The 27,910-nt window shown below is 56.9% G+C and overlaps 11 protein-coding genes across 11 annotated transcripts; 5 read left to right on the top strand and 6 right to left on the bottom strand.

Moving 5' to 3' along the window:
• Positions 1-21: 21 nt before the first annotated feature.
• WHR41_04487 (uncharacterized protein) lies at positions 22-2,328 on the top strand (the record flags this gene model as incomplete). Its single annotated transcript, XM_069373093.1, has 1 exon — positions 22-2,328. One exon carries the CDS (start codon positions 22-24, stop codon positions 2,326-2,328), a length of 2,307 nt encoding a protein of 768 aa, XP_069229808.1.
• A 612-nt stretch (positions 2,329-2,940) lies between these two features.
• WHR41_04486 (uncharacterized protein) lies at positions 2,941-3,510 on the bottom strand (the record flags this gene model as incomplete). The annotated part of the gene is made up of 1 exon (XM_069373092.1): positions 2,941-3,510. The coding sequence occupies one exon, from the start codon at positions 3,508-3,510 to the stop codon at positions 2,941-2,943; it is 570 nt and encodes a 189-aa protein (XP_069229807.1).
• Positions 3,511-9,624: 6,114 nt separating this feature from the next.
• On the bottom strand, positions 9,625-11,967 carry WHR41_04485 (uncharacterized protein). The gene is made up of 6 exons (XM_069373091.1): positions 11,595-11,967; positions 11,083-11,371; positions 10,699-11,025; positions 10,500-10,645; positions 10,183-10,438; positions 9,625-10,097 (listed from the first exon to the last, which is right to left on the bottom strand). The coding sequence occupies exons 1-5, from the start codon at positions 11,731-11,733 to the stop codon at positions 10,278-10,280; spliced, it is 1,062 nt and encodes a 353-aa protein (XP_069229810.1). The 5' UTR covers positions 11,734-11,967; the 3' UTR covers positions 9,625-10,097; positions 10,183-10,277.
• Positions 11,968-12,197: 230 nt separating this feature from the next.
• Positions 12,198-12,990, top strand: WHR41_04484 (mitochondrial 54S ribosomal protein bL32m). The gene is made up of 2 exons (XM_069373090.1): positions 12,198-12,478; positions 12,535-12,990. Exons 1-2 carry the CDS (start codon positions 12,246-12,248, stop codon positions 12,806-12,808), a joined length of 507 nt encoding a protein of 168 aa, XP_069229809.1. The 5' UTR covers positions 12,198-12,245; the 3' UTR covers positions 12,809-12,990.
• A 63-nt stretch (positions 12,991-13,053) lies between these two features.
• Positions 13,054-14,694, top strand: WHR41_04483 (uncharacterized protein). Its single transcript, XM_069373089.1, has 5 exons — positions 13,054-13,517; positions 13,580-13,761; positions 13,820-14,100; positions 14,160-14,279; positions 14,341-14,694. The coding sequence occupies exons 1-5, from the start codon at positions 13,178-13,180 to the stop codon at positions 14,408-14,410; spliced, it is 993 nt and encodes a 330-aa protein (XP_069229812.1). The 5' UTR covers positions 13,054-13,177; the 3' UTR covers positions 14,411-14,694.
• Positions 14,695-14,841: 147 nt separating this feature from the next.
• On the top strand, positions 14,842-16,876 carry WHR41_04482 (uncharacterized protein). The gene is made up of 3 exons (XM_069373088.1): positions 14,842-14,928; positions 14,981-16,255; positions 16,310-16,876. The coding sequence occupies exons 2-3, from the start codon at positions 15,079-15,081 to the stop codon at positions 16,630-16,632; spliced, it is 1,500 nt and encodes a 499-aa protein (XP_069229811.1). The 5' UTR covers positions 14,842-14,928; positions 14,981-15,078; the 3' UTR covers positions 16,633-16,876.
• Positions 16,877-16,969: 93 nt separating this feature from the next.
• Positions 16,970-18,561, bottom strand: WHR41_04481 (uncharacterized protein; the record flags this gene model as incomplete). The annotated part of the gene is made up of 4 exons (XM_069373087.1): positions 16,970-17,279; positions 17,338-17,794; positions 17,854-17,948; positions 18,005-18,561. The coding sequence occupies 4 exons, from the start codon at positions 18,559-18,561 to the stop codon at positions 17,162-17,164; spliced, it is 1,227 nt and encodes a 408-aa protein (XP_069229814.1). The 3' UTR covers positions 16,970-17,161.
• A 503-nt stretch (positions 18,562-19,064) lies between these two features.
• On the bottom strand, positions 19,065-22,245 carry WHR41_04480 (uncharacterized protein; the record flags this gene model as incomplete). The annotated part of the gene is made up of 2 exons (XM_069373086.1): positions 19,065-19,912; positions 19,962-22,245. The coding sequence occupies 2 exons, from the start codon at positions 22,243-22,245 to the stop codon at positions 19,065-19,067; spliced, it is 3,132 nt and encodes a 1,043-aa protein (XP_069229813.1).
• Positions 22,246-23,197: 952 nt separating this feature from the next.
• On the bottom strand, positions 23,198-24,667 carry WHR41_04479 (uncharacterized protein; the record flags this gene model as incomplete). Its single annotated transcript, XM_069373085.1, has 1 exon — positions 23,198-24,667. One exon carries the CDS (start codon positions 24,665-24,667, stop codon positions 23,198-23,200), a length of 1,470 nt encoding a protein of 489 aa, XP_069229873.1.
• Positions 24,668-25,133: 466 nt separating this feature from the next.
• Positions 25,134-27,187, top strand: WHR41_04478 (uncharacterized protein). The gene is made up of 2 exons (XM_069373084.1): positions 25,134-26,677; positions 26,733-27,187. The coding sequence occupies exons 1-2, from the start codon at positions 25,474-25,476 to the stop codon at positions 26,948-26,950; spliced, it is 1,422 nt and encodes a 473-aa protein (XP_069229874.1). The 5' UTR covers positions 25,134-25,473; the 3' UTR covers positions 26,951-27,187.
• On the bottom strand, positions 27,073-27,771 carry WHR41_04477 (uncharacterized protein; the record flags this gene model as incomplete). The annotated part of the gene is made up of 1 exon (XM_069373083.1): positions 27,073-27,771. One exon carries the CDS (start codon positions 27,769-27,771, stop codon positions 27,073-27,075), a length of 699 nt encoding a protein of 232 aa, XP_069229879.1.
• Between the last annotated feature and the right edge of the window lie 139 nt (positions 27,772-27,910).

Here is a 27,910-nt window from a genome sequence, read left to right as displayed (position 1 = left end):
ATAAGAAAAACAACACAGACAATGTCATCACAAGCCGCCGATGCCTACCCTCGCCCAGACTTCACACGCGAGCAATCATGGGTCTCATTGAACGGCCCTTGGGACTTCGTCTTCGACGACAAGGACGAAGGCCTCGATGAGCAATGGCACAAGAACGGCATCCCTAAGAACGTCTTGAAGACCATCCAAGTCCCCTACGTCTTCCAGGCTCCCGCCTCAGGCATCAACGAGCAGAGCATCCACGAGGTCCTGTGGTATGAGAGAGCAATCGAAGACCCTCGCACTTCCTCGCAGAAGGACAGAAAAGACCGCATCCTCGCCCGCTTCGGAGCTGTCGACTACGAATGCACCGTCTGGGTTGACGGAAGCTACGTCGGAGGCCACCGTGGCGGCCACGTGCCATTCGACATCGACATCACGGACGCCTTCTCTGGCCAAGCGGCTTCTCACAAACTGACGCTGCGAGTCTTCGACTCCGCCACGGACGTCACGCAGCCGCGCGGCAAGCAGTTCTGGGGCCCGAAGCCCGAGAGCATCTTCTACACGCCTTCCAGCGGAATCTGGCAGAACGTCTGGCTGGAATCTGTGCCGGCGACTAGACTGGCTGACAGCAGCAACGGGACGATCCTACGATCCCACGACATCGAGAGCGGCACCTTGCACGCGACCGTTGCTGTGCTCGGCCGGAAGGCAGGCGAGAAGTACAGCGTGCAGCTGGAGTCGAGCTTCGCCGGCAAAGTGGTCGCCACCAGCTCGAAAGCAGAAATGCCCGTCGCGAAGCGCATCGCTCTTAACCTGGGCATGCGCATGTCGCCCGAGCAGCTGAAGAGTCTGCCCGAGGATGTCACCAAGAAAGCACCGCTCGACAACGACATGGCCTGGCTGAACGGCGTCGCTCTCTGGTCCCCCGACTTCCCCCAGCTCTACGACATCACGATCAGACTCTTCGACGGCTCCGACAAGCAAATCGACGAAGCCAAAACCACCACCGGCATGCGCCAAATCAGCTGGGCTAACGGCGACGGCACCCTGCGCCTAAACAACCACCCCTACTTCCAAGCCCTCCTGCTCGACCAAGGCTACTGGCCCAGCTCCCTCATGACCCCACCAACCCCCACCGCCCTCAAAGAGGACATCGAGCTCTCCAAAGCCATGGGCTTCAACGGCTGCCGCAAACACCAGAAAGTCGAAGACCCGCGCTTCCACTACTGGGCGGACCGGCTGGGCTTCCTCGTCTGGGGCGAGATGGCGAGCCCGTACGACTTCGGCGGCGAGATGACCGCGCGCTTCGACCAGGAGTGGACCGAAGCCGTGAAGCGCGACATCAACCACCCGTGCGTCGTCGCCTGGACGACCGTTAACGAGAGCTGGGGCTACAGCGAGCTGAGCCACAACCCGCACCACCGCAACCACGTCCGCAGCCTGTACTACCAGACCAAGACGCTGGACCCCACCCGGCCCATCAACGACAACTGCGGCTGGGAGCACGTCGCCACCGACCTCACCACCTTCCACGACTACGCCGACGCCCCGACCCTCGCCCAGCGCACCGCCACCCTGCACTCCATCACCACCACCGGCCGCCCCCTCTTCCTGCCCCCGACCAACACCCCCCCCATGCCCGACGCCGGCAGCGCCCACACGCCCCACGCGCCGGTCTTCTGCTCCGAGTTCGGCGGCGTCAACATCACCTCCGGCGCCAGCGGCGCGGACCCGCACCACGAGCGCGGCTGGGGCTACACGACGGCCTCGTCGACGGACGACCTGCTCGCGCGCTTCGCCGCGCTCTGCGGCGCCGTCGTGCACAGCGGGCTGTGCGGGGGGTTCGTCTACACGCAGACGACGGACATCGAGCAGGAGACCAACGGCCTGTACACGTACGACCGGCGGCCGAAGATGCCGGCGGAGCAGGTGAGGGGGATTGTGGCGAAAGCCGCGGAGACATATCTTGCGGCTGCGCGGAAGGGGATGAAAGCGCGCGCGGCGGTGTTCCGGGGCGGGCTGGCGGACGCGGCGAGCGTGAGGGGCCTGAGGGTCGAGGGGGGCAGGTGGCTTGTGGGCGAGTGCGCGGTGCGGTATGGGGGGCAGGGGGAGGGGGAGTGGAGGGAGAGTCGGTTGGATTTGGACGCGTGCTTTGTCAATACGTGGGGGAAGGTGACGTGGCAGCGGGGAGGGGGGGTTGTGGCGAGCTGTAGGGGTTTGGGGTTGGTGGGCGGCGAGGGGACGGTGATGGAGGTTGAGGCGGGGGATGGGAAGAGCTGGCAGAGGAATTTGGTGAGGTTGGAGGAGAGGGTGGGGAACGTGGGTGGGGAGTTGGTGTTTGAGTAAGGTAGAGTACCTGACGGGAGAGTGAACGACGCGAGACAGAGGGGAGAGGTAGATGAAATGGGTTGAAGAATGTTTTTGATTTTTTTCTGCTGACTTGATGTCGATGCATGTGAGCTGTACCGTGACGCCTTTGGCGGTGGTGGCGATAACGCCGTGCCTGCGTCGGCACTCGCCGCTGAGGTATGTGGCGTTTCCCAGGGACCCTTGAACTTTTTCTTTTTTTGCAAGCCCATGCCCATGCCCATGCCGCGCATCGTGTGTTGTGCGACGATCGCCTCATTAGTACAAAAAAGACCGCATGCCTGTGCGAGAACATCGTAGCAGACCCTTGACCCTGGGTTCCAATCTCTTTTTGATGCCCCTCGAGCGGTAAACAAGCGACGCCGCGACGTGAAGACATTAAGATGTTTCGTCCGAAGGAAAGGACCAAGAAACAGCTGAACACGCTGCTTGAATGACGTCAGAGCAAAACATAAGCGAACATGAAGCTCGAAGCGCTCGATCGATGAAACTCCCTCGCAGCAGCTCTGTGTCGAGCGAAAAATGTAAAATCGTGACTCGTGAACACATGTCGACGTTGGGAACCAGCCAGCAAAGTCTACGATGATCCGCTCACCTCACGAGCAGATTGACCCAGCTGCGTCGCTTCTTCTTGCGCTCATCCTTGTCGTTGTCTTTTCGGCCGGACTTGGAAAGCTGCTGCTCGGACTTCGACTCCTTGGACGCTCTGATCTCCTCCATGCGTGAGAGCCAGTCGGTGAATTCGAGCTCGCCAGGAGCGGAAGCTGTGGAGCTGGCGGAGTCGCCCCGGGTGAGAGGTGGCCTCAGCGAGCCGAGAGGTCTGGCGAAGGCAGGTGATGAGCTGCGGACCGGCCGCTTGCCACTCCTGATGGAAGAGGCGACGGATGAGGATTGCCGCGAGTGGCGGCTGTATGAAGAAGAGTCGTCTGAAAGGTCAAGAGAGGACAGAGAGGTGTTGGGGCTCGGTTGGAGGTCAATGGACGGTGCCAGCGAGTCGACAGGGTCCGGGTCCTGGAATCGAACTGTTCGTTTGGGCTTGCCAGTCGAACCGGATTTTATGGATGATTGACCTGACGAGCGGATTGAGGCCTGGTCGGCGGAGGCATAGCTGCTATCGTTGGCATTGCCGCACATGCTGCTCGGGAGACCGGATGAGGTCATGATGGAGGGATCTGCAATGCGTATCCGGGGAGGAAGTGTACGGTCGGAGAATAAGTCGCAGCAAGGGAAGTGGTGTGGGTTGGCAAGATGTGGTTTGTGGAGACGGAAGAAACAAGTCGGACCGAGCACGGGAGAAGGGCAGATGTTAATAACAGGCGCGAGCTGAGGCGAGATGCAGGCCTCGCGCGGAAGGATGAAATGCTTGGGCGTCGATCCAGGCCGGCTTGGACCAGGCGAGGATACGGGGACGAAACGAGGCCCGGAGAAGTAAGAAAGGTACCAGGCAAGCCAGGAGTGGCTAGAGGCTACTGAAAGTCTGAAGCGTCTGAGCGTCACCGAGGCCTGCTGCGAGGCTTGCACGGCTTGATCTGGGCGGCGTCTGCCCCACGAGGAGGCAAAGCAAGGCCGGCGGGACGATCACAAATCACACGGCCGCGACCCGGCGGGTGGAGTGGCGGCCTTGGGCACGTTGTGTCGATGCGTCGATGCGTCGATGCTCGGGTGCTTGGGTGCTTTGGGTGCTTGGATGCATTGATGCATTGATGCAAGGCCGTGCTGGCGGTGCATGGCAGTGCCGCCAGGCGCGCGCGATGGCGTGAGGCGGCGTGTGAGAGGATGCCAGACATCAACGCCGTCCGGCAGGCAGCGCGCACAAAACAGGCACAGGCACCGGGCGGCGTGGAGACAGCAGCGGCGTGGCGAGCAGGCCGGCGGGTTGGCGAGCAATACTTTGTGCATACCCGCCGCTCGACCCGCGCGCATAAATAGAACGATGTGCGCGCTCAAGTCAATCGCTGCAAGGATGGCAGCTTGTGCGTGCAGGCCCGGCGGGTTGGCACTGGCAGCGGCCGCTGCAGCACTCGCGTGGGCATGTAACGTAGGGGCCGTGATGGGTTAGCAGCGCAGTGCGATGCCGCCAGACACGGCAGAGGATCAGCGCATCTGCCAGGAACAGGAGACAGCAGGGTCGGCGCTAGCGATCATGCTTTTCCTCACGCAGTCTCGCCGGTGCCGCGTTGGTTCAGCACCGGACGGGCACAAAGCATACGCTGGTGGTGCGGCGCGCCACAGGGCGCCGTGGCCAGCGATTGCGCCTTCGGCTCGTCCGGCCGGCCTGGTGGAGGCAAAAGAGAGGCGTGCGAAGGTTGCTGAGGAAGGTTCCTGAGGAAGGTTCCTGAGAAAATCAGGCACGCCAGGCTGTGCCCTCACCAGGTACGCCAGGCCTGCCTCAGCCCGCGATCGCATCTGCCGCCCAGACGCCTCCCCGTGCATGGCGGCATCGGGCGGGATCTGCCACTGGCCGCCGCGGCACCGCCAAGCAGCCCCAGCACAGCTCGCAGGCCGCTCCCGCGCTGCTGCGACGGCCCTCGAGATCGTCTTCATGTCTCGCCCGAGCGTGACAGCGCCGTGGTTCGCGATCCGCACTTCGGAATCTTGCGCCTGCAAGCCACCTCGCATTGCTGCCTCGTGCTTCGTGTGTAGCTCGACACGCACCGCATCTTCGGACTCCACTGCGACCTCGACCGGCCCCGAGCCCGCCGTCTCGCAGTCTCGTCCTCCACAGCGCCGCGGCCACCAGCCCGTGCTGCCGTCTCGCCCCGTGCGCCCACCGCCAAACCGCGCCAGCATCACCCCATCGTCTAACCCAAGCACGTGTGCGGGGCGGCCGCTCAACCTCAGCTCTAGGGACATGCAACTACAGCCAGGCGAGCGAGGCTACTGCACACATCGACAACGTGTTCATCGCGTATATTAATCGACGAGACTACCAAGCCCAAACCGCCCGAACTCCCGCTAATCCCCCTGACTCGTATTCAGCCTTCGCCCTGCCCTGCCCTGCTCGCCCAGCGCCAGGCCAACAATCCTGCGCGCCTGTCATCAAACGTGCAATCAATGCAACACGCTCGCAGTAGCAATCTCGTGCCCCGCGGGCGGACCTCTCCGTCTGATGAGGCGCCTCCTTCTCACTTCCTCCTCCGTCTCAACTCTCAAGCCTGCGTCCGGCCAGACACTCGCCTTGCTCTCGCATTCTCCGCCGCCCCAGCCATAAGTCGTCCCTCTAAGCCCGTGCCGTCGCTTACTGGCGAGGTCGAAACCCTGTCCAGTAGCGAGGGCCGGAAAAGCCAAGCCGCAAGCGCCGGCACATCTCTCGACGGGACGCTCGCTGTTTTGAGGTTCGCCTTGGTCGTCGAGATGCGGAAGGAGAGGGCCTTCTTCCGCAGCTGTCTGCCGGCTTGTATGCACTTGTTCGCTGGCGAGCCCAACCTGGCGCTCAACCTGTCTGACCCGTCGGAATCTTGTGATTCATCGTCTGAGAAGTCGAAGAACGACACCATCGCCGTCTCCTCGAAGCGCACCTGCTTGGAGGATGCCGTCGAGTCGTCCGAGAACGTGCGCGAGTGTGCGGTCGCATAGCTGCTTTTGGCGAAGCTCTTGTAGCTGGAGGCGCTAGTGTCTCTGCTGTGAATGCTGCCTTGGTTCAAGCTCCGCACAAGGTCGCTGCCGCAGTCTGACGGAGACCAATCCGCGACGACGTTGCGCGCACAGCTCGATGCTCGATTGTGAGGCTTTCCCCGTAAGGAGCGCATGTTGTTCTGATTCACGTCGCAGACTTCACTTCCCCAGCGCTCCAATTCACCACTCTCTGGCGATTGCGGCGAGTCAAAGTCCGTACTGTAGGTGCTGCTTGACCGGCGGGAGGGCGCGGCCTCGTCTGGTCTTTCAATGCTGGTGCCATTCCCATCATGTCTTCCAAGCAGACGTTGCTCGTCGTCGTGAGGGCTGGGCCAGTGCGAGTAATCGAGTTCCGAGCTGTAGACGCTGCTCGGCGTGCGGTCTGTGTCGGACATCTTTTCGGCCATCTCGAAGTCTTGCGCGCTATCCTCTGGTATCATCGGAAGTGGCTTCATGAGGTTCATCGCCAGCGTTGCCCGGCTACGCTGTGATTGCAAGTCTGCAGTCCACAGCGCTTCCCGGACAAGGTCGTACCAGTCGTCGATGCTCTCGTCGTCTCTAAGTCGGCCTTCTTCAAAGTATCGATCGAAACTCATAGCGGCCAGCCGCGTTTGGGTAAGAATGTAAGTGGGTCGTTGGTGGGATTAGTGTTAGGCGTAAGTGATCATCGATGACAACATCCCATGAGCAGGCAGGGCGCGCGTCGCGACTATCTATCCAAAAAACAGTCCTTGGATGACGAAGGGCTCCCGGCAGACTGGAGATCGAGAACCACAAGAACCACACCACTCCCATGGCACGGCACAGCATCCTACACACCACACATACTGCACGCTGCATGCCTCTGAACCACACCCCAAGATCTGCTAGAGGTCTTCAGACCAGCTAGTCGCCCGCGGGTACCGCTGAACGCTTCAAAGCTTCTCCAGCAAGTCCTCACAAACACCCCATATCACCCTCCTGCTATGCCCACGCCGCAACGCCAAGCACACACGCAAACAGCCACAGAGCGAGACCTCACGACCAACTCCCTCGCTCCAAAAATCGGCAGCCTCCACGTGGGAAACCTGAGACCTACAGACGCCCCCGTTCCCTCGCAACAGCCAAACGAGCTACACGAACTGTACGACAACCCCACGCGGCAGCCTCCTCTCACTCCCTTGAACGCACCAACGCAGCGCAGACCCAGAACCACCGGACCTCTCCAAACCCAACGCCGCGTGCGCGCCCGCCCAAAAGCACAAGGGGTCTCGTCTCTCCCCCCCCAACCCGCGCCCTCGGGTCCGCGCTAAATCGCGGTGCCGCCGCCCCAGCGCCGTGGCGATCATCAACCGGCGAGCCAGGCCAAACCAGAGGCCTGAAGAACGAAGTCGTCCCTACCATGGCTCACTCAGTGGCCCGGAGAAAGCTCGCGCAGCCTATCACAGCGCCGCCCGCCGTCCCACGGCGCCGCAGAGCCGATTTTCGCGCCCCCTGCGCCGCTTCCCGCCCTGAAGCTTCGTTCTGCGATCGAGAGGGTCTATAGTAAGGGCGCCGATATAGGCGCCTGTCCCGCGGAGCTGGATTCGCGGTCTGCACGGTGGTCTGGGAGTGAGACATTGTCTTGGATTTCGGGCCTTTCTTTCCATCCACGCTATATTCCGTGTGGGTGAGTGTTTGGTGCTGCGCACGTGGTGGCGTCGTGCTCTACGGGTGCTGGTGCCTGGGTGCTGGGTGAACCATGGGGTCTGTTGTGCGTTTCAGAGCTGGACGCTGTACTTGCGAGGGACGGACGGGCGACGTCAGAGAAGGCATCTCGCCCACCTACTGCTGTTTCGAGCAGGCGGTGCCGGCTTGTGTCCAGGTAGATCGCAGGCACGCGGCGGGATTGGATCATGCCGCAACCTGTCTACCTACCCGTCTGCCCTTGTCGATCATCGTCGGTCTTCGACGCAATAATGCATGTACAGCGTGTATGTCCATTCACATGTCGTATACTGTATCAACGTACCTCGTACCCGTATTTCCATCGCCGCATCGCAGCACACGGCTGGCTGCGCATGCATCGTCGTGTTCCCTCGTAACGTTATCCAACTTGATGATCATCATCATCACCCCATCTCCCATCTCCAGCTCCCACACCTCACATCGAAAAAACAAGGCCCAGATCCCCCCCCAAAGCCCAGGCACAGCCAGCCCTACCCTGCCCAATCCGCCCAACGCACGAAACGCCCTTGCCCTCCCCTCCCATCCGAACCCTCCAAACCCAAACCCAAGTAAACACAAAAATCAAGAGCGCAGACCAAAAACAAAACCTACTCCCACGTGCTTCGCTGCCCGCCTGGCCCGCCTGACAAACCACCGGCACCTCCCACCTCCCACCCGTCGCGCTGCGATGGCCTGACGTGACAAATGGCCTCCAGCAAGGTACCGGCTCCACCGAACACCGCCCGCGTCTGTTCCTTCCCAGTCCCACGGAGACGATGGCCAAAGAGGCGCACGACAAGCATCTGACAGGCGCGCAGCGGTCTAGAATGGAAGCCCCCCTCCCCGTTTTCTTCGAACCGTGGCGTCTGGCGGGCGGGCGGTGCCGGGGCCGGGGCTGGCTTGCTGAGCCACACGTGGCTGGGCTTTTTTTTGTGGCGCAGGGAGGAGCTGGTTTTGGGATTCTTCTGTGCGTTAAGGTTGTGCGAACTGCCCTGGATCGGATTGGGAGGAGCCGTGGGTCGTGGGCGATGCGCGTGGGAGGCACGTGGTGGGAGGGAGCTTGTTTGCGGGCTTGGGTTCTTTTTTGTTGCGTGGGTGAGGGTTGGGTTTGGGGTGGAGGGGGGTCTAGATCTGGGCGGGGCTGGTGTGCTGGTGGTGGTGGTTGTGGTGGTTTTGGGAGCTGGCTTGCTTGCTTGCTTGCTTGCTTGCTTGTTGTTTCTGGCATGTGATGGGGGGTTGTTGGCGTGTGGATGGTGTGATGGGTCGAGACTGGGGTGGGAGGTGTTGTGTGGGTTTTCTGTCTATGATCCGGGTCGAGGACGGCTTTCGATTGTGGAAAAGAACGTTTGGCTGGAAGGCGCTGTGTTATGCTTGTGCGTTTGTTCGTTGTTGGCTGCTCTCCATGGGGTGATCTAGATCTCCAAGTGATCGTTCGTCGTTAACAGCGTCGATTGCATCTGGATTCGAGAAACTCCTTGTGTTCGAGGCAGAGAGCTATAGCTCCCGCATTGGACACGTGCCTCGCATGCGGTCAAGCAGACTTGAAATCGTGATGCTACTTTCAAGCTGACGCCATACGATGTTACTTGGTGTAATGGAGTACGGTGGACGTAATCGGATGTCTACACACATTTATGGCGTCGATGCTTGAACGATACTTCGTCACGAAGACGGATTCCAGAGTAGAACGGAACCCATCCCACAATACCGTATGGAAAAAGAACCTTGCGAGCATTGATACCGAGCGAGCAGATTGCAACGCAATAAGAGTATTCTAGTATTAGCCGTGAACGATCCGTGGCAATCAATGTTCAAGGCTGGAAGCACTGCGTTTGGAAACCAACCTTCTCACCACCTAAGAAGCTCAGAAGTATGAACAGGCGTGAAGATGAGCCTGAATGCAAGCCGTCGAGTCCATAGTACAAAAGGCGCACACAGGCGTCTAAAAAGCCTGATCGAAACGGCGACGCAGAATAGCGGCAGCAGTGTATTTTCTTGTTTCCTCGATCTTCCTAGCGACCTTTGAATCAACAAAGTTGTATTACACGCGCGATTTTCACTTCCTGCAAGCCGTAGAGAACATCGAGGGAAACCAGAAGCAAAAGCGAAAGAAACCCAAAGTGAGAGCAGTCGACAAGAAAACAGGATTTTCAACGAAATGAACATGCCGGTGGTATCACAACAAACGCTTCCTTCCTCTCCTTCTCTCCTCTCCTCCGCTCTCCGTCTCGCAACTCTGCTCCAACTTTCTCGCGCGCTTCAGTAAACAAAGACAAATGAAACAGCAAGAAAAGAGTTTGTCAGACAGACGAGCCAAAGTCAAAACCACAACGCGTCCACCACAAGCCGGACCGGTCAGAAGACAAGCAACGGGGTCCTTTCAACCCTGACTAGCGAATCCGCGCGAATGGCTCGGCGTGCCGAACTTGATGAGAGAGGAAGGCAAACTGCAAGCACGGAGTAACGGTCAGTCCAAGCAAGTTTCAACATGGAGATTTCAGGGCTCGCAGAATCGAACTGGGTAAGATATACATTTTTGAATATGAAGGTAAGAGTTGATTAAGTCTCTTTGCTCGGATTAAGACTGTAGTCTGTGGCGGATAAGGGAACAGGAAGATTTTCAGAATCTAGTACCCGTTCATGGTCATGCGGTTGCCGCCGGCGCTGCCGGGGATGCCGCTGCCTCGCGAGAGCTCGCGGTCGGCGGACGGGGAGATAGGTCGGGAGCCGCCGGCGCCCATCTGGGCGGAGGACTCCTTGAGGGCGAGGAGCTGCTTGGCGCGGAAGCCTAGGACGGCTTGTCAGTATCGCCTTGTGGAGTGGGGCTAACGTTTGCAGCTTTTGCTTACCCTCATAGTGGATTTGGCTTGTCGTCTCGATCAGGTCCTGAAGGTGGGTGCGGGTAAGGAAGTCACGGAGGTAGACAAATTCGCAGTGCCTCTCGTCCTCGACGTTGATGGTGCCCCAGCGGTTCTGGCGGGCGGGAACATTGCGGCTAGTTGAAGGGTTAGCATTGCTGAAAGCCTGCCGATTGACGGAATCACATACCCGTCAATGTTCATGGTGTGCTCGGAACCGACAACAGCGAAGGGGATGATCGACTTGATCTGGGCGTTCATAGCAGCCTCCTCAGAGTCGTTCTCCTCGTTCTCGTAAGGGTACATCCTGATGTTGTGGAAAGCGAACTCCTCCTTGATGCGGTCCTTGAATTGCTGACGCTCCTCAAGAGTGAGAGAGTCGGCCTTGGCGATGACGGGGACAACGTTGACGGTCTCGCTCAGCTTCTTGAGAACGACGATATCGATCGGCTTCAGGCCGTGGCCAGACGGAGAGATGAAGTAAAGGCAGCAGTGGATACGGGTATCCTGGATGTAGCTGATTGGAGGTCAGTGAAAGTGAGGCGCATTTGCAGGCAGACTGGCAAAAGCTTACCGCTCACGCTGAGCAGTCAATTCCTTCCTGAGGTAGGCAGAGTGCTGGTCCTTGATGTACTTGACAATGGGGTCCCAGCAGCGGTCGTTGTTGACAAGGTCGCCATAGCCGGGAGTGTCAACAATGTTCAGGCGCAGTCTGACGCCGTTCTCCTCAATAACGTGGGTGACGGCCTGGATCTCGGTGGTCTGTCTGGTAGGCTCGGTAGGCGAGAGGCGGCCCTTGGACTTGACGAGGTTGGAGGCGAAGATGGTGTTGATCAAAGTAGACTTGCCGAGACCGGTCTGGCCTGCATGAGAGTGTGGTTAGCATGATCCTCATGTCAATTCGTCTGAATTCATCCAAGGATAGGCGTGAGCGTTTGGTGACCGCCTCTTGTAGCTTGAGCGACCCTCGGCCAATCTCCCCGCTTCAATGCCGAAACCAATGCGACGGATTTCCTTCTCTACGCGTGTGTCGCGCTCTTGCATCTCCCATTCATGCCACCCTCCAATGCAATGTGTGCAACTTACCAACGCAGATAACGTTGAACTGAAAGCCGCGCTTCAGGAGCTTCTTCTCGATCTGGGTGGTGATGCTGTCGAAACCGACGTGGCTCTTGGGGAAGACGCTTTGAGGCGCCTGCGGCTGGGGTGCTCCGACGTGGGACATGTTGGCGGTAGTTCGCGGTGTGGTGGTCGTGGGTGTTTGGGGGGCTTCGGCTCGACGTTCACGGCCTGGTCGCTGACGGCGGGAGGATAACGAACGTGGGCGGCGCAGAAGGAGAGGGTATCGAGGTGAATAATGTGATGCGCGAGGCGCGAGCGAGGGAGTCCGTGTCGAAGGTGGAGGTGGAGATGGAGCAAGTGCAGTTGGTTATCAGCGACAGCAGCAGCAGCTCCTCGCAAGGGTTCAGGCAGGCTCGCGATGTTGGAGGCCCTCCTCGCGCACTGGCGCTGGCTGCAGCGCGTGCGGGAAAGGGGGCAGCCAGCGCGCGCTAGCTCGGCATCCCGCCGCCGCCCGCCCGCCTTCCCCGACAGGGCAAGCTGCCTTCTGCCAGGTGCCGGCCTTGGCGCGATGCGGAAGCTTGCGACGAGGCCGGAAGTGAACGAGATCCATCTGGGATTGCGACACTGCCATCTCGTCCGTCTACGAACCCTCGGGTCTCACGCAAATTGCCCGCCATGGCCGCCCTGTCAGCAGCGCCCTCGCGCTCGCTCCTCGCCGCATTCCTGCCGATTGCCCGCGCATCGCTACTCCCCCAGCGCCCTTCGGGATCCATCATCAACCGCATTCCGTCCTTTTCGCAGCTACGAAGCTCCATCCTTCCTGCCGCTCTGCTCCCGATCCCTGGAATCCTCGATGCGCTATGGGAGGGTATCTTGAAGGCTGTGCCCAAGAAAAAGACAAGTCACATGTATCGCTCCCTTGCGATCTGAAAGATCCAAGTACCGCGGCTAACATCCACTGCAGGAAAAAGAGACACAGGCAAATGGCTGGCAAGGGTCTTAAGGATGTGACTGCGCTCAATAAGTGCAGCGCTTGCGGTCAGCTCAAGCGTGCTCACGTGCTGTGCCCATACTGTGTCCAGAGCATCAAGCGCTGGTTCGGTACCAACTTCCAGACCAAGGAAGCAACCGAGCAGAAAAGGATCCAGCGACTCGACGAGATCAACGAGCAGCTGAAGGCTCAGGGCAAGGAACCCATGAGCGCGCAGACCATGAAGGACAAGACGGAGAAGAAGTAGGCTGGGGGTACGAAGGGCAAGGCTGGTTTTGATTGGGCATAGCGATGGCGTTAATTGGAGAAGGGCATCTTGTTCTGCATCTCAGAAAGAGCAGCAGGGCGTGTATTTCAAATCACTGTACCAAAAATATTGTAGATATCTGTAGCTATACCCTGGAATGGGAACCACCATGTGACACCGCGTTCTGGACGTGAATTTCCAAAAGTCCCCGCTGAGGCATCCCGATCTCCAAAAGTCCCCATCTCCAAACGTCACCACCAGCAAATCCAGCATTGAAACGCCAACGGCGCCAAACCTCGTGCATAGGTGCAACTCGACCCGGAGAGAGATTGTTCCTGAATACATTCTGGAAATTCAAAGCCCGTCAAAATGTCAAAACAATACCTGCAAACGCATACGGTCCCTCAAGCCCACCCAACCGACATCTTTTCTCTCGCCGTCACGCCCACACAACTCATCTCTGCTTCTGGCTCCTCGTCTATAAAAGTCCACAGCACCGGCGCAGGCACCACGATACACAACGACAGCGCAGAAGAAGAAAATCCCTTTCCGGAAGCCCAAGTGCTCGAAAAAGCGCATCCGCTCGGCTGCCACCATGTCTGCGCCGCCAGCGAAGGTGGCGTGCTCGCGAGTGTGGGATTCGAGGGCGATGTGAAGCTCTGGGCGGCCGGTGAAGACGCGTCGTGGGCTGAGAAGGGCTGTATCAAGGGTTTGTGCCATGCAAGTCTCAATCGTTCGCAGAAAATGGCCGCTGATGGTATACGCTTGCAGGCGAGAAAGCGGGCGAGCACTGGGCTTTGGCTATGAGTTCCGAGGGCAAGTTCCTGGTTGCGACGACCCATGATGGACGCGTCAATGTCTACGACACGACGCAGATCAATGGCGAGGTCAAAGCGGCGCAGACGATCACGCAGTTTGAGACGAAGGGCAGCTTTGGTACTTGCGTTGATGTTGTAAGTCTGCATTTGAGGCCTGAAGCCCAATAATGTTACCTGCTAATGCACTCCACAGTCTCCCAACGGCGAGATGACCGCTTCCGGCCACCAGAACGGCAGCGTTTACATCTTCAACAACAGCACAGGCAAGATGGCCCATTCCCTCAGTGGGCTCGTGAAGCCAGTCCGCGCTGTTGCTTTCAGTCCGGCGAACAAGTACCTCGCGGCAGCAGGCGACGCACAAGTCATCGCTATCTACGACACGACATCGGGAGAACAGGTAACCACCCTGACGGGCCACGCGAGCTGGATCATGAGTTTGAGCTGGAACTTCAGCGGAGAGTATCTCCTCAGCGGGTGAGTGTCCCAAACAAACAAGAGAGATCTGAGTGTTTTCATGGCTGACTTCCAACCAGATCCTACGACGGCAAAGCGAAGATTTGGTCGTTTGAGAGGAGAGAATGTGTCGCAACGCAGACTGAGAGCGAGAAGTGCTTGTGGGCTGTCAAGTGGCTACACAAGGCTGCGAATGCGAGGTATGTCTTAGGAGCAGAAGAGCGTTCTCAAAGTGGTTTGCGTACTGACCCGCCTTCACAGAAATGAAATGTTCGTCACCGCTGGTGCGAGCAAGTCTTTGAGCTTCTACAGGGAGGCTAGCGGCACCTGAGCACTTATGGCACGAGGAGAGGTAGCTCATAGAAGCTAGGTTCAATGTCTATCACGGTCAGCGCTGTCATACCCCAGCGCTGCAAGCATTTGCTGGGAGACCAGAGCCTCAAGGGCTGAATGACATTCTATGTTCATCATTCGGTAAGCCGCAGATTGGGAGAGATAAACCAGAAACATGCATGCATGTGTCTCTGACTGTGACAACGATGGTCTATTCTCACAAAACCTGATAGCTTCAAATAGTAGACATAGACTATCAAGTGTTCACATGCTCTTAAATAAGGAGGACAACATTGCCTTGTACACAGATCAACAAAAAGACTTGGCGTCGCGTCACTCGCTCGGATCAAAGCCGAAGTCGCGCGCGCGGGCACTCCACAACTGATGATTGACTGAGCCACACCTCACAACTGAAGTCGTGCCGCGAACGTCAACCTCGTTCACTGCATGCAATTGCTGTGATAACTGCTTGACCTTGCACATGCCACTGTGCCACTGCTCTCGCTTCTGATCATCGTGTGTTTTAAACCATGTGTTCGACAAGTACACAACTAACCATGCCTCACAGCCAATACCTCACATTGGATTTGAGAGTCGCGAACCGCCGCGCTCTGAACCACAACCCTCTACCTCCCTGGCGATATCCAGCCTGGACTCACCGGCACGATGGCTACCGACGCAGACATGGACATCGATATGAATATCGACATGGAGTTCGACCCCGAGGTCGCGCGCATGCAGGCCGAAGCCGATGCGATCAACGCGCGCGCACAGCAGCAGGCGCAAGAAGCCGCCGCTGCCGACGAGGCCATGAATGGCATCGAGCAGGCACCCGAGGAGGGAGAAGTCGATCCGAACGCTATTGTGCCTTTCAAGGTTCACTTGCGCGGTTTGGACGACTTGACTACGAGGAAGATCGAGGATGGCATGCGCGAGGCTTGCAATACGGAGCTGTACAGGCGCCTGCAGTGGATTGATGACACGAGCGCAAACCTCATCTTTGACACGGAGGAGGCTGCGGCGGATGCGCTTGCGGCGCTTTCGGCGGAAGACGAGAGTGAGCCGGTCAGGCTGCGTGCGGTGAAGCCATTGGAAGCGCTGGGTGGGGTACAATTGCAGGCGCGCATGGCCATTGAGGCGGATGTGAAGGCTCCGGGTGCGAAGGACAGGAGCAGATTCTACTTGATGAATCCGGAGCACGACCCAGACTCCAGACCGAAGAAGAGAAAGAATGTCAGAGACCACGGGCCTCGGTACAAGAGGAACAGGCGTGAATCGGCGGACGAGATTATGCACAGACGCAACTCGCAACAAGGAACCCCGTTCAACGTGGACTTTTACGACGATGCTCCTGCGCCGGAAGCGTCTGCTCGACGGATTAGTGTTTCGTCGGCCGACAGCTATAGTGGTCGCAGAAGAGCTGATCGCGGCGGGGATCTATTCGCAGGTAGGGACAATGGCAGACTCCGCAGTGATCGCAACAGATACAGGAGCGCCTCGCCCGACCGCGACGGCGACGGCCGCTACGGCTTCTCCGAAGAGCAGCCCTACCGCCGCACCGCCCGCCAACGCTCCGCCACGCCGCCTCGCCTCCGCCGCTCACGCGAAAACCAAGAAGCCCGCCTCGCGCGCTCCAACGAGCTCTTCCCTGACCGCGGCACGACCTCCGCCCTCAAATCGAATGGCCAGGCGCCCCAGCCCAGAAAGCCCACGAACGGCAACACCGCCGACCTCTTCCCCGACCGCACCACGAACGGCAGCAAAGAGCTCTTCCCAGACAAGGCCCAGCACCGCCGCCAAGAAGCGCGCGATATCGGCCTGGACGAAGTCGCCACGGCAATTGGTCAGTACAGCTTAGACGGCGCCACACACGACGCAGCTACTTACTATAATCCAGGACCCGGCCGCGCAGGGCGCAACTCGAACGACGCCCCGAAAGGCGGCCGCGACCTATTCTCGCGCGTCTCCGGCGGGCCGAACAATAACGGCCGTCTGCGCAGCAACGATCAAGACCAGGGATTTAGCTTCAAGGGTGCCGGCAACGCAGAGCCTGGTTTCTCCATCCTCGGCGCGAGCACCAACAGAGAGCGCGGCGCGAAACTGGCTAAGGAACTGTTTCCGCATCGTGCTCCTGGTGCTGCCGCTCCGAACGGTGGGAAGGAGTTGTTCGATGGCCGCATCAAGGGCCGCGCGAGGAAGAGAGCTGAGGACTTTCTCTAGTAGGGTGGTCTGATGCCCTACCACGAGTGCCTCATTTTGAAATGATTGGAAAGGCGAATGATGGTGATGTAACTGCAGGAATGGTGTAATCGGGTGCACATTGGGTTCTCTGGTTCAGCGAGGCGTTTGGAACGGTCACATCACAGGCATAGGCAGACGGGAGCCGACAACGGCATGAAAGAACGGCGTGGTGCGTCTCTGCTCAAATAAGGAATGGAAAAGCTTCTTCTGATTGTTTTCTGCACTCGAGGCTGGTGACCCATCATCATCAGGGTGTTGAATGATGTTGCGGTGTTACGAAGTTCGACTTCATGGGAGGAAAAAAGGCACTGGTGGATGAGTTCAGCCACAAGATAAAATTGTGAGAGACTATGTCTGTCTTGGTCCAGTGGGTGAGTCGTCGGTATAAAGTCAGCTAACCCTTGTGCTATCCTTGATAAGATTCAGGTTGAATCGGCAGTCAAAGATGCCACTGCAGCAACGTCTTGACCGATTTGATGATCCGAAACGCTACCCTGAGTAAGTGAGCTCACTCATTGCGAGTGCCGGCATCGGCCTCAACAGTCTCTTCTTGCGGCAAAGGCTCGTTGAAGTTCGTGTTGAGCATGAGCTTGAAGCTGCACACTCCGCACGTGAAATACATGACCCTAGGGAAAAGATCAGCAACCAGTCCACGAACGGTTAAATCAAACAGGCACTACTCACGCAGCAACGCACTCCTGTGCTCGCACGAGCTGTAGACCATAGGTAGAAGTCCGCATCGTGTAAGCCAACGCCACGAGCAGCCCACCATGAATACAGAAGAACACAGCCGGGAACCCGACCGCCCAGCGCTTCGGCTTCTCGCCCTTGAAAGGCTGGCCAGCGCGGAACTGCAGCACCGGCACGATCGTCATGTGCATGGACAACGTGGCGCAGACGACCTGAGTAGCCGTCTCAGACGCCTCCATGAGCGCTTTGCGCTCTTTGGTGCCGCAGGGCTCGGTCCAGAGGAGGGCGCTGGTGGTGAGAATTACAGCGAGGCCTGAGGCGAGGGCGAGAGGGTTGGCTAGGATTGCGGCGCGGTCGAGGGCGGGGAGGGAGAGGAAGGATTGGAGGGTGGTGTCGAAGAGCCAGCTTTGATCGTTGGAAGATTCTTCGGCGGTTTCGTTATTGGATTTCTCTGGGGGATGCAATGTCAGCGATGTGGTTGGGGAAGTGCGATGTCGCAGGCTGTCATACCTTCGGAGACCTTGAGGTCCACCGGGCTCCAAGTCGTGCGATGGATTAAGAGAGCCAAGATGGCATTCCAGAGACCGGATGCCATGCAAGCAGAACTATTTGAAGTCAGCTTGTTCCTCCCTCAGGCTCTCTCCGAGTATCAGTGACTTACAAAGCTACAATAGCGAGGACAGGCACTGGGCTCCAGCTTAGATACGCCTGTGCCGTCCGATACGCAGTCTGACCAAGCATCAAAGCGGCCAGGAACTGGCCAGGCACGACAGCAGCAAGCAGGTAGCGAGGCGCCCGCACTCTTCTCCTCTCCCTCGCATCCGGCGTCAAACCATTCGACTCTGTGATTACAATGCGAGCGGTGCCAATGGCGGATGACAACCCTCCGGCCAAGCTACAAAGACAAAGGGCCAAGATTGCAGACAACACAGCTTGCGGGAACGGCGACTTGTCGTCGCAGTTGGTGAAGTCGGATCTGAAAGAGTCCACGAGGCCTGTGGGACAGAGGAGGATGCATAGGACGACCGTCGACACTTGGAAGACCGCCCCAAGCTTGTCGAAGGTAGACAGTTGCCAAAAATCAGCGGTATCGAGGGCAATCCACGGTTTGGTGTCTTTGGGAGTCTCATTCGACGGGGCGTGTTCGATCAAGTCTGTCGTTCCAGCCTTCTCTGGGTCAGGATGGGCCGGCTGCCCTGTATGTGATTGTGCCGACATGGTTGTGATGATATGATTATGTCTCTGATAGAGAGTAGGATGTAAGGTGCAAGTCCAAGAGCCCTGCTGTCTCTGAATTTGACGTAGTCACTCACCTCAGCACAGCCCAAGCCTCCCTTCTAGCAGTAGAACGGCCGTTTTTGATCGTTCAGAAACCGGGGTTGGGTGCAGCTCCGCCACGATCTCTCAGCCCAGCGTCAAGTCATCGTCGAATCATGTTGTTCATCGCAGTGCCGACATCCGAAGTTCGAATCCTACGCTTCATCCTCGGCGACCAACGTCTCCGCTCTCGACTCAAGCATCGCGGAAAGAAGGCTTCTGGCTCTTGGCAATATTCTGCGATTGACCGGTGAAGGCAGCTTTGACTACCAATTGCACTGTCGCTGGGGAGCGCGATGAACGGTTGTACGATCGATATCAGCCGTGATTTGGCGTCATGCATGCATTCGTTCGCAAGGATCCGACAAGATGTAGCCGCCTGTGCTTGCTGATTACTATTACTATTATGATTCCAAATTGACATTCCTCCTCGGCGAAGTCGAATCGCTGAACCCCGCTTCCACCTCTTCCTTCTCAAGCGGCCAGCTAGTCGGCTTCCACGCCACCGGCTCCTCGCTCGCCGAAAGCCAGATATTCCTTGTCATCTCTTTGCCCAGCATCTCCATAACAGGCGTCACAACAGGCAAGATAAGGAACAAAGTGGAGAAGCTGATCAACGCCACCAGTAAGATGTTGACCCAGTACTCGAGGCCAATTGAAGCGAAGTAAACGCAGGCCAGGCTGCCGATGGACCAGAAGACGAGGCCGTGAATCAGATAGATCGTAAAGACGTGCGGGAATAGAAACAAGAAAGGCTTGGTGGTCAGGAACTTCTGCGCCCAGACAGATATCTCGACGATGAATTGCGCGCCCACGCAGCCCACCAGGCCGTTGAGTTTGGGCTGGGTGTATTCTGGGTATCCATGGGATGGAGTTACTCGGATTCGGAGGCCAGTCGTAATCTCGGGGTGGATGCCTTTTTCGTTGGTGGAGAAGGAGTAGCCTGTCCAGACAGAAAGAAGGTCATTTCCTAGTGAGCAGAATACCATGATGCAGGCGAGGATGATGAGTGGGTAGAGGACGTAGGCGCGAGACTGGATGTACTTGCGGTACTTGAAGGTGATGTCGAGGTCGGCTAGAAGGAGACCACACCAGAAATATGATCCCCAGGATAGTGCATACCAGTGGTTGACGATGCAGAAAGCATAATAGCTGAAGCGTTTCCAGGGAGTCTTGATTTCCATGATGACAACGACCCCAAGGAGTACGAGCCAGCTGTTTTGCAGCTGTACTGGAATCGTCCATAGAACTCCTATGGGGATGTCAGCGGGTGTTCTGTAGTCACATGATTCTTTCCTTACCTGTGCAGTAATTCCATGTCAACTGCGGTGCCGCGTTTGGGATCAAGTAAATAAGCTGTAATGTCTCATTGATGAACCATCCAAAATTGGGGTAAACTGAAGTCATAGGCCAGGGTGACCAGGTAATGCTGGGGAGATACTCCAAATAGGTCACAGCACCCACATCCATCAGAAAGTATTCTAGTAAGATGACGGAGACAATGGGGATCATGAATCTAGGTGTCCGGCACACTGTTTTTTCGGCAATGAATTTGAGGTCGCCCTTGCGTAGATATCCTGTGGTCAGAAACCGAGTCGAGGTGGTGAAGAACAGGCCGGTCCAAATGTTGTTGAAGAAAAAAGGTTCGATCGTGCGTCGAGCCCAGTACTCACTCGTGTAATGTTGATCAATATATTCCATGACGGTGGAGGGAGCATAGGTGAGTACAAAGTGAGTACTTGCCACCAGAAGGGAGCAAAGAGCAACCAGTCCGGCCAAGTAATCAACTCGGGTACGCTGTTGCGGTATCTGACCCGCAGCCACTGGCTTCGCAGACGCTGCCATAGGGTCGGATAGCTTTAAAGCCTCATTTGCACCAGGTACTGCACCAGCAAGGCCAGCATTATTCTCAGCTGGGAGTGCGCTGCCTGTTGCTACGACCGATTCGACTTTCGAGTCGTTGGGAAGAGCTCGGGAACTCCCTGTATCAAGGCCCTCGCTGGCAGGAAGAACGCGGTGGCGTAAATGATGCTGTTCTTCCTCCCAACCCGCTTGAGAAGAATACACGCGGTCGCTAGAAGTAGGCGTGATGGAATCCACCGGGCCGAATGGGCTTTTTACAGAATCTCGCCGGTCGTGCATGCTGTACTGGAGAGTATCTCTAGATTCGAAAGGCGTTGCAAACCCACCAAGGTGGACAGAGCTTCCAGCTTGCGAGTCGGTCTGTTCAAGCAGGGGATTCTGGCTGATCATCGATTGATGCTTGTCCGGCATCGGTCGTCGCATGTCGTTGCTGGAGCGTTTGAATGGTCCGCGGGATTGATACCCAGTTGTCTGTACTTGGCCGAGCTCGACGTCAGATTGGTGTGACTTAAGAGGCGGTCTTGCGGCCGGCTTCTTTGAGATGGCTTTCTTCGACAGACCAAGTATAATCAAGGCAGAAGTGACCACTACGCTCGCAATCGCCAAAGCGATAGCGACAGTGCTTCGGCTCTCCACATCTTCATCGATTTCAAGGAGATCCCCAGGTTTCACTTCCATAGCTGCCGTGAATGGAGTACTGACCCTCAGGGTTTCGTCCTCTGTAGAGCAGTAGTGCTCTGTCGAACAATTGAGAGGCCGCTCGTCCGAAGAACTCACAGAGGAGTTGAAGAATAGCCTCATCCAACCAACTGCGGCACCGCTGTCGTTGAGAGGAGGCCCTTGCATCCAATTTGGCAATCCCAACGACCAATGCTTGAGCGAGAAACTGACAGGCACAGTCCAGTTGGCTGCCGGCATAGCCCGAGTTTTGTTGACTCCAGAAAACCACTCGATGTTCTCCTCATTCCAATCCATGCGATACTCCCAGAAGTCCCAAGGGCTCTGGTTGTAATCTGGACCTTGCAGAGTCGTGTAGTTCACAGTGTTTTCGGACAAAGGAATTTGCCCATTCGTAGTGGCAGCAAACTTGGCCGTGTTGCCGGAGTCGTCCATGCTGAGAAGATCTAGCTCCGCCGAGATACTATCGTTATGCAGCAGCCTCATCGAGAGCGCACTGCCGCCGCCCGCATAAGGTGCCGCTGAGCGCAGGAATGTCCGGAAAGTACCATACAGCATATCCTGTCGCTTCGTCTCGATTTCTGCGCCGCTCACCAGGTGGTCTGATGTTCTTGCGGACACGTTGAGGTTGAGCCATCCCGGGGACAGATTCCAAGTCGAGCCGTTCTCGTAGTAAACATTCGATTCAAGAGCACCTTCGCGGAAGTAGATGCCCCAACCTTTCTCGTACGGGTGCTCATAGCTCGAGACATTGAAGGCGTCGCCAAGCTCTCCGGTTTCGTTGAAATACACAATTAGCGAGTCCGTATATGAGCGGCCGGTCACTGGGTCGAGGAAGCCGCAGTGGCAGTCGGCTGGGACGACACTGGAAGCAATATCTTCAGCTTCACCGCTCCCTGTGGCGCCATTCAGTCCATCCTCGTTGTCGGCATTGTTGTCGCTCGATTCGAGTAGCTGTCCGGTGTCGGTCTCATTCTGTCCATGCGCCAGGCCAAATAGGCCCGCATAGATCAAAACAACGAGCGGCAGCCAGGACGGAGTCATGGCTATATCAGAAGTAACGACCGTACATCACCGCCAACCCACGACACACCAGCGGAATAACAATGAGGCGTACAGATATCACTCCAGACGACAGCAAAGAGGAAGAAGAAAGCACTTACTTGCCCGCCATGCCAGCGAACCCACCACCGCACGCCGCTCCACGTGAGGCGAGACAAGGCCGAGTAGGGCCAGTTATAACGCAGCTAATCGCGAGGGCTCAAGGATCGCCGCTGCTATCGAGCATCCCCCATCGAGGCTAGATATTTTGGCGCGCGAGCCGTTGGTGCGGAGAGGAGGGGAGGCGTTTGCGGAATTGGGTGGCGCTGGCTGACCCTCTGCAGCGTGTGCCTGGTTCCGGAGCCAGAGCTCTCGGCTTTCCGCTTCCAAGCACTTGGTGCTGCAGCTTCAATCCTCCGTCTGCCGTAGATGCCGATGTTTCTTGGTCACGTCAAGGGTAACGTGGGTGGAGTGGAGCAACTCTATCAATATTTTCCGTACAGGGCTGAGCTATCGTCTGAGGGAAAATACCACAACATCTGATCAGCGTCAGAAGCCCATGCTCTCGCCCGTGGCACCATTTTAGTCTTTTTCCATCAGTCCCAGAGAGTCTTCGGTGGCGCTCGCCTCGCAGCATGGCAATCCCGGTCACCCATGCGAAAGTCCACATGCACTACCGCATAGCATCGCCCATGCGTGATCGGGGCTACCTGCAGAGCGATGACGCGGCCCTACCAGGAATTGCAGCTACTGCATGGCTGTCTTGCAGCTAGGCAGGCTATTAATGATCATTCTGCTACATTTACTGTGTGACTATGATAAGGCGGGCAATGCAAGGCCTGCAGCTGACATGTGCGGGAGCACGAGCGCAATGCGTAACGTTTGACGATTTTTCTACATCCGACGTGAAACCGATTAGGATTATGTGCATTTGTTTGTTTGACCCGATCTCCGGTCACAAGACTCCCAGAAAAATCCCAGCTTGCGCGTATACGTCCACGAACGCCTGTACCAATAGCATGAAAGGGTACAACACCACCAAGAACGGGAATGCCCATGAGGGAGGCGCATACTCAGACGCTGCTTTGTGAGCCATGGCAACCGTCCCAACAAGGCATATCAGGCCTGATACGATGAGCCAGATAGATATGTGGTAAGGGAAGAATATCAGCGTCGAGAACTCCGCAGCCGAATGAGGCGCCTCGTTGAAGAGAAGCGCGAGCGCGAGGCTGAAGTATTGCAAGACCGCGTGTGAACCCAAGCGGGTCAGGACCAGCGCAAAGAGGATGCTGGTGCGCTGCTTGAGGGTACGACCTGCAGGGTTGGTGTCTGATTTCTCGCTCGGTGCCGAGTTTTGCTTCATCTTGGTGAATGCCAGCGCGACATATGGCAGGCCCGCTACCCACTCAGCAGTCGATTCAATCTGCATGCGTATGCAGCCGAGCAGCGATGGTGGGCATTGGGTGTACGTGACAACGCTGAGATCGTGTGCTGATTTGAGATTCTGAGCATAAGCAGAGAAAGCAAGGGCGGGACCATTGTGTCTGCTAGAGGCGCCTTTCAGCGCTCCGGCCGCATTTTGCAGGGCTGATGTCCGGCCGAAGATAGCGCTGCCGTGTGATAAAGGCAAACCCCAGGTCAAGGATCGCCCGGGTATGACGAGGCCGTTAATCGCGTCGTGTTGGAAAGCAGCCAGCGAAGAGTAGATTGCTTTCAATGTCGAGACGCCGGCGGGCCAAATCAGAACACTCCTGCTTTGCACGAAGTCGATCTTCTTGTCCGACACTAGCCGCTCCACAGCGTGCCTGACAGCGTGAGGATGTGGTGTTTGCGAGGCACGAAAGATAGCGGTAAATTCAGGCAGTGATCCAGATTGGCGGTCTTGTAGGTGACAAAGATGATGGACTAATGCGCCGTCGTCTCCATTGTCAGGGAGCAGAGTGATGCGTAGTCTCTCGGTCGGGTAGGCGATGCTCTCACGAAGTGCGTGCAGACGCTCGTGTCCACTGCCGTCCGCATCGTCCAGAATTAGCTCGACATATGGAAGTTGAGCATCAGTTTTCCAGCCAGATCTAGCGACCTTTGCGGTCGTCTTTCGTGCCTCTCTTAGCAGTGACAAACCATCATAACTCTCCAGCAGAGTAGTGCCAGCGAGCAAAGTTCCAATGGTCAAGTATAGAAACCAGAGGACTTTGACTGCTTCTCTTGGTGCCAGGGTGTATATCGATATTGAGAAGACGAAGTAGGACACCATAAAGATGGCCGGTGTCCAGCGCCAGAGAGTGGTCAACATGCCTGATGACTGTGGTAAGTCTGCAGGCTGCTCGGGCTGCTGTACTTGCACTGCTTGAGCAGTGCCTAGTTGTTGTTCGAGCACAGCAGGTGCTGCACCACTCTTCTCGTCCATGTCGACAGCTGCAGCCATGCCTTACTGACTCGGTCGTGCCCAGGTGATATTGCAGACGGGACAGCAGTCGCCGTGACACGTCCCGGGCCTTCAGAAGCGAGAGCCGCAAGACCTATCTGTGCACGCCATCGATATGATGTGGCGTCGACGGTCTATCAGTGGTAGCGCTATGCATGACAAGGCTGCTGGTCTGCTCGAAAGATGTCTGCACGCGAGACCCGTTCGGACCGTTGTACGCCCGTGGAGTCTCCAAAGCGATGGCGGGCCAACATCACGCCAGTGAACCTTGACTGGCGAGGTGCCATATACCAAGCCTCAGCGAACTGAGCTTGCTCTTGATGGATTTGAGGGGCCGAAGTGTAAAAGCAATTCTCCTTGACACCAGCCAATCTGGAGGAGTGAAGCTGGCGCGCCAAGCCGGTTCCGCATCCCAACCCTGCTTTCACCTGCACACCATCCTGCTGCGTCAAGACATACCCACTTCTCAGCCGTCAAATGCATGCATGCGGATGTGGCGCGCTAGCTCAAATGATATTGGAACCATGTATCGTGCACGGCTTAGCCTTGGGTTATTGACGGGGATAGCCGCGTCACCCGTCTGCAGAGCGACCAGAGACTTGTTAGACATAGCCGTTGGCCAGCGACAACGGTAAGTACGTCGTCAGCCAGCACGGTCAACTCTATACACGGCCAACAGATACTACGCGAAGGGATAGACGGCTTGAAGGGATGGGCTTGACGCAAGGCTAACTCGAGTAACACTTTGGCGGACCTGGACAGGGAACCTACATCAGCCAAAGATTGTTCAAGACCACGGTATCGCCATGGCTGTGAAGCACGGCGATGAGAACATCTCACCTCTGGCGCCGAACGGTGTTGAGAATGGGCGCCAAAGCAGACCCGATGGGCTGCCGTCCTGGATGCCATCCTCTATCACCAAGAGATTGCCACAGCAATCTCCAAATACAGCATCAAGGCCATACGACAAGAACCAGGACTACCTGACTGGTGTTAGAGGCATCCTAGTGCCTATGGCATTTCTCTGGGCCTTCTTGCAAACATTCACTCCAGCCGCTGTGAAGGGCACAAATCAAGAAGATGGCTCTGCAGCGCATCTCGCACTCCGAAAATCGCTCTCCGTCTTGTTCTGGAACGACACTCTTATCTATGGAAGCATCATCTTCCTATCAGCTCGAACAATATGTTTGCCATTTCTTCTGGAGCCTAATAGAATCGTTCTCGCAAGTACTGTCTTCCGTCGTGGCATCCGACTCTGGTTCCCAGTCGCCGCCGCATTGATCGTAGTCTACTTTGCCTTCACCCATGGAACGGACGGCAATGCCTACCTCGTGGATTTTGCTCAGCGCGTCGGTATTAACACCATGGACACCGACCTGTACATTTTACCGAATTCTCTGGCCAACTTTAACGCAATCTTCATGACATTCTGGACCACCTACAATTTCCAGAATCAAGCTGCAAACCGCGCATTTCCCACGCAGATGCTCTGGGTCATCTCCGCGGTATTCCAACAGAGCTACACGGTTTACATGACAACGGTCATCATTCCGTACACAAGAGCTCGCTGGCGGGTGATCGGAGCTTTCGCCTTTATCTTAACAGCATGGTGGGTGTACTCTTGGGCGTGGTATTCAATATCTGGTCTTCTCGTCGCCGACGCCGTGATGAACATGGATCTCAGGCCTAGTGGAACCGGCTCATACTTCACCGTCTTGAAGACTCGTGTTCCATTCTGGGCAGTCGGCGCGCTGCTCATGATCGCCGGATTCGCCATGCAGTTCATCTGGACGGCCGCACGCCCAGACCTGCAAAACGCTGAACTCTACTACCACACGGGTATCTACAACACCGGTGGTTTGAACTACGCTGTCGACGTTACGGCCGCGCAAATCCGCGCCGACTGCTATCTCATCATCATTGGTTTCTCCCTCATCCTGGAGACCTCAAGCGTTCTTCAGTCGATCTTCCGCAACAGATTTCTTGTTCTGCTCGGTAAACGATCTTTGAGTAAGTCCCGCTTGGCAGAACCCTTCGTACGCATCAGCATCTGACCACATCACAGGTTACTTTCTCCTACAATCCATAATCGTCTACACTCTCGGCATCAAAACAGTGACCAACATGATGGGCGACGATGCGTCAGGTTACTCGAAAGCCACAGGCGTAGCTTTCATCGCGACACTTCTTGTCACCATTCCCGCGGCCGAGGCTATGTACTGGCTGATTGAGATTCCTTCAAAGTGGTTTGGGAGATGGTTGTTTGATTGGATCAGAGAGTAATATTATACAGGCTGCTAGATTCATGAAATTCCTCGCGGCGGACTTGGGTATTCTGGGTCATGGACATGCAAATGAGAATACCAACACTTCCTGCACTAGATTTCGTCATCCTGCATTGGGCTCTACTCACTGGCTTCCAACAATGCTTTCGCCTCAGGATAATCCCCATCTTTAATAGCCGGTGGCCTGATACCCCTATAAAAGACCCCAGCACTCACTTCCTCGGCCCACCCCACCCACTCCCACAGTCTCCTCGACCGAAAGTGCATCAGCGCGATACGCAAGGGCAAGAAGATCGCGATGTGGCCATGTGCACCAGTGATGGGCTCGGCGAGGCCGGGGATGCACCTGCAGAGTGAGAAGACGACTTCGTCGATATGGCTGTCGCTCGTTGAGCGAGGTTGGTCGAGTTGTTGTCCGGGAAACTCGTCGGGGGAGGTCTGGAGGTACTCGCGCAATTGCGCTATTGTGCTTTGGAGGAAGTATTGGCAGCACCAGTATTGACGGTAGAGGGAAGAGAGCTTGGAGTCTGCGAAGACGAAGCCGTTTGATAGCTTCCGGTTTCGAATCAGAGCGGCGAATGTTGGGAAACTATCGATGCTTTTCGTCGAGTAAGGTGCGATGTCAGTTTTCGTGGTGGGTTGTAGCGAGTCAGTGTACCAGTTCTGATACTCATGATCGAGTCGCTGACAGTCAGACAAGAGCGCTTCAGCTTCCGACAAGAAGGTTGAAGACGCGGTGTCCAGTGCGTCGTAGCGTTCCAACAGTTCCGGTACTTGTAGTGCGAGCTCCATGGAGGTTCCAGCAGGCCCCAGAGGCATTTGTTTAAGTATTGCTCGCCATTCGAGCGACGACAGCGGATCTGCCTTTCGGCGTAGCAGAGACCTTGACAGGGCAGGATGTCGTGATTGGTAAAACAGCAGCATTGATAATTTCGACTTCAGCGAACTCGGGCCACGA

Source organism: Cladosporium halotolerans (assembly GCF_011745625.1).
Source record: "Cladosporium halotolerans strain TM138-S3 chromosome Unknown Sca13, whole genome shotgun sequence".
Classification (NCBI taxonomy): Eukaryota; Fungi; Ascomycota; class Dothideomycetes; order Cladosporiales; family Cladosporiaceae; genus Cladosporium; species Cladosporium halotolerans.
Note: the sequence above shows the minus strand (reverse complement) of the source record. Positions and strands in the feature narration are given on the sequence as shown.

Bases quoted from the DNA above. Each gene is read 5' to 3' on its own strand.
- WHR41_04485 (XM_069373091.1), bottom strand. From the start codon at position 11,733: ATGTCCCACGTCGGAGCACCCCAGCCGCAGGCGCCTCAAAGCGTCTTC. The intron at 10,646-10,698 runs GTATGTGATTCC...CCCTTCAACTAG, and splicing joins CACACCATGAACATTGACGG to CCGCAATGTTCCCGCCCGCC. The intron at 10,439-10,499 runs GTAAGCAAAAGC...AAGCCGTCCTAG, and splicing joins AAGCCAAATCCACTATGAGG to GCTTCCGCGCCAAGCAGCTC.
- WHR41_04484 (XM_069373090.1), top strand. From the start codon at position 12,246: ATGGCCGCCCTGTCAGCAGCGCCCTCGCGCTCGCTCCTCGCCGCATTC. The intron at 12,479-12,534 runs GTATCGCTCCCT...CATCCACTGCAG, and splicing joins AAGAAAAAGACAAGTCACAT to GAAAAAGAGACACAGGCAAA.
- WHR41_04478 (XM_069373084.1), top strand. From the start codon at position 25,474: ATGGCTGTGAAGCACGGCGATGAGAACATCTCACCTCTGGCGCCGAAC. The intron at 26,678-26,732 runs GTAAGTCCCGCT...ACCACATCACAG, and splicing joins GCTCGGTAAACGATCTTTGA to GTTACTTTCTCCTACAATCC.
- WHR41_04482 (XM_069373088.1), top strand. From the start codon at position 15,079: ATGGCTACCGACGCAGACATGGACATCGATATGAATATCGACATGGAG. The intron at 16,256-16,309 runs GTCAGTACAGCT...ACTATAATCCAG, and splicing joins CGAAGTCGCCACGGCAATTG to GACCCGGCCGCGCAGGGCGC.
- WHR41_04483 (XM_069373089.1), top strand. From the start codon at position 13,178: ATGTCAAAACAATACCTGCAAACGCATACGGTCCCTCAAGCCCACCCA. The intron at 13,518-13,579 runs GTTTGTGCCATG...ATACGCTTGCAG, and splicing joins TGAGAAGGGCTGTATCAAGG to GCGAGAAAGCGGGCGAGCAC. The intron at 14,101-14,159 runs GTGAGTGTCCCA...ACTTCCAACCAG, and splicing joins GGAGAGTATCTCCTCAGCGG to ATCCTACGACGGCAAAGCGA.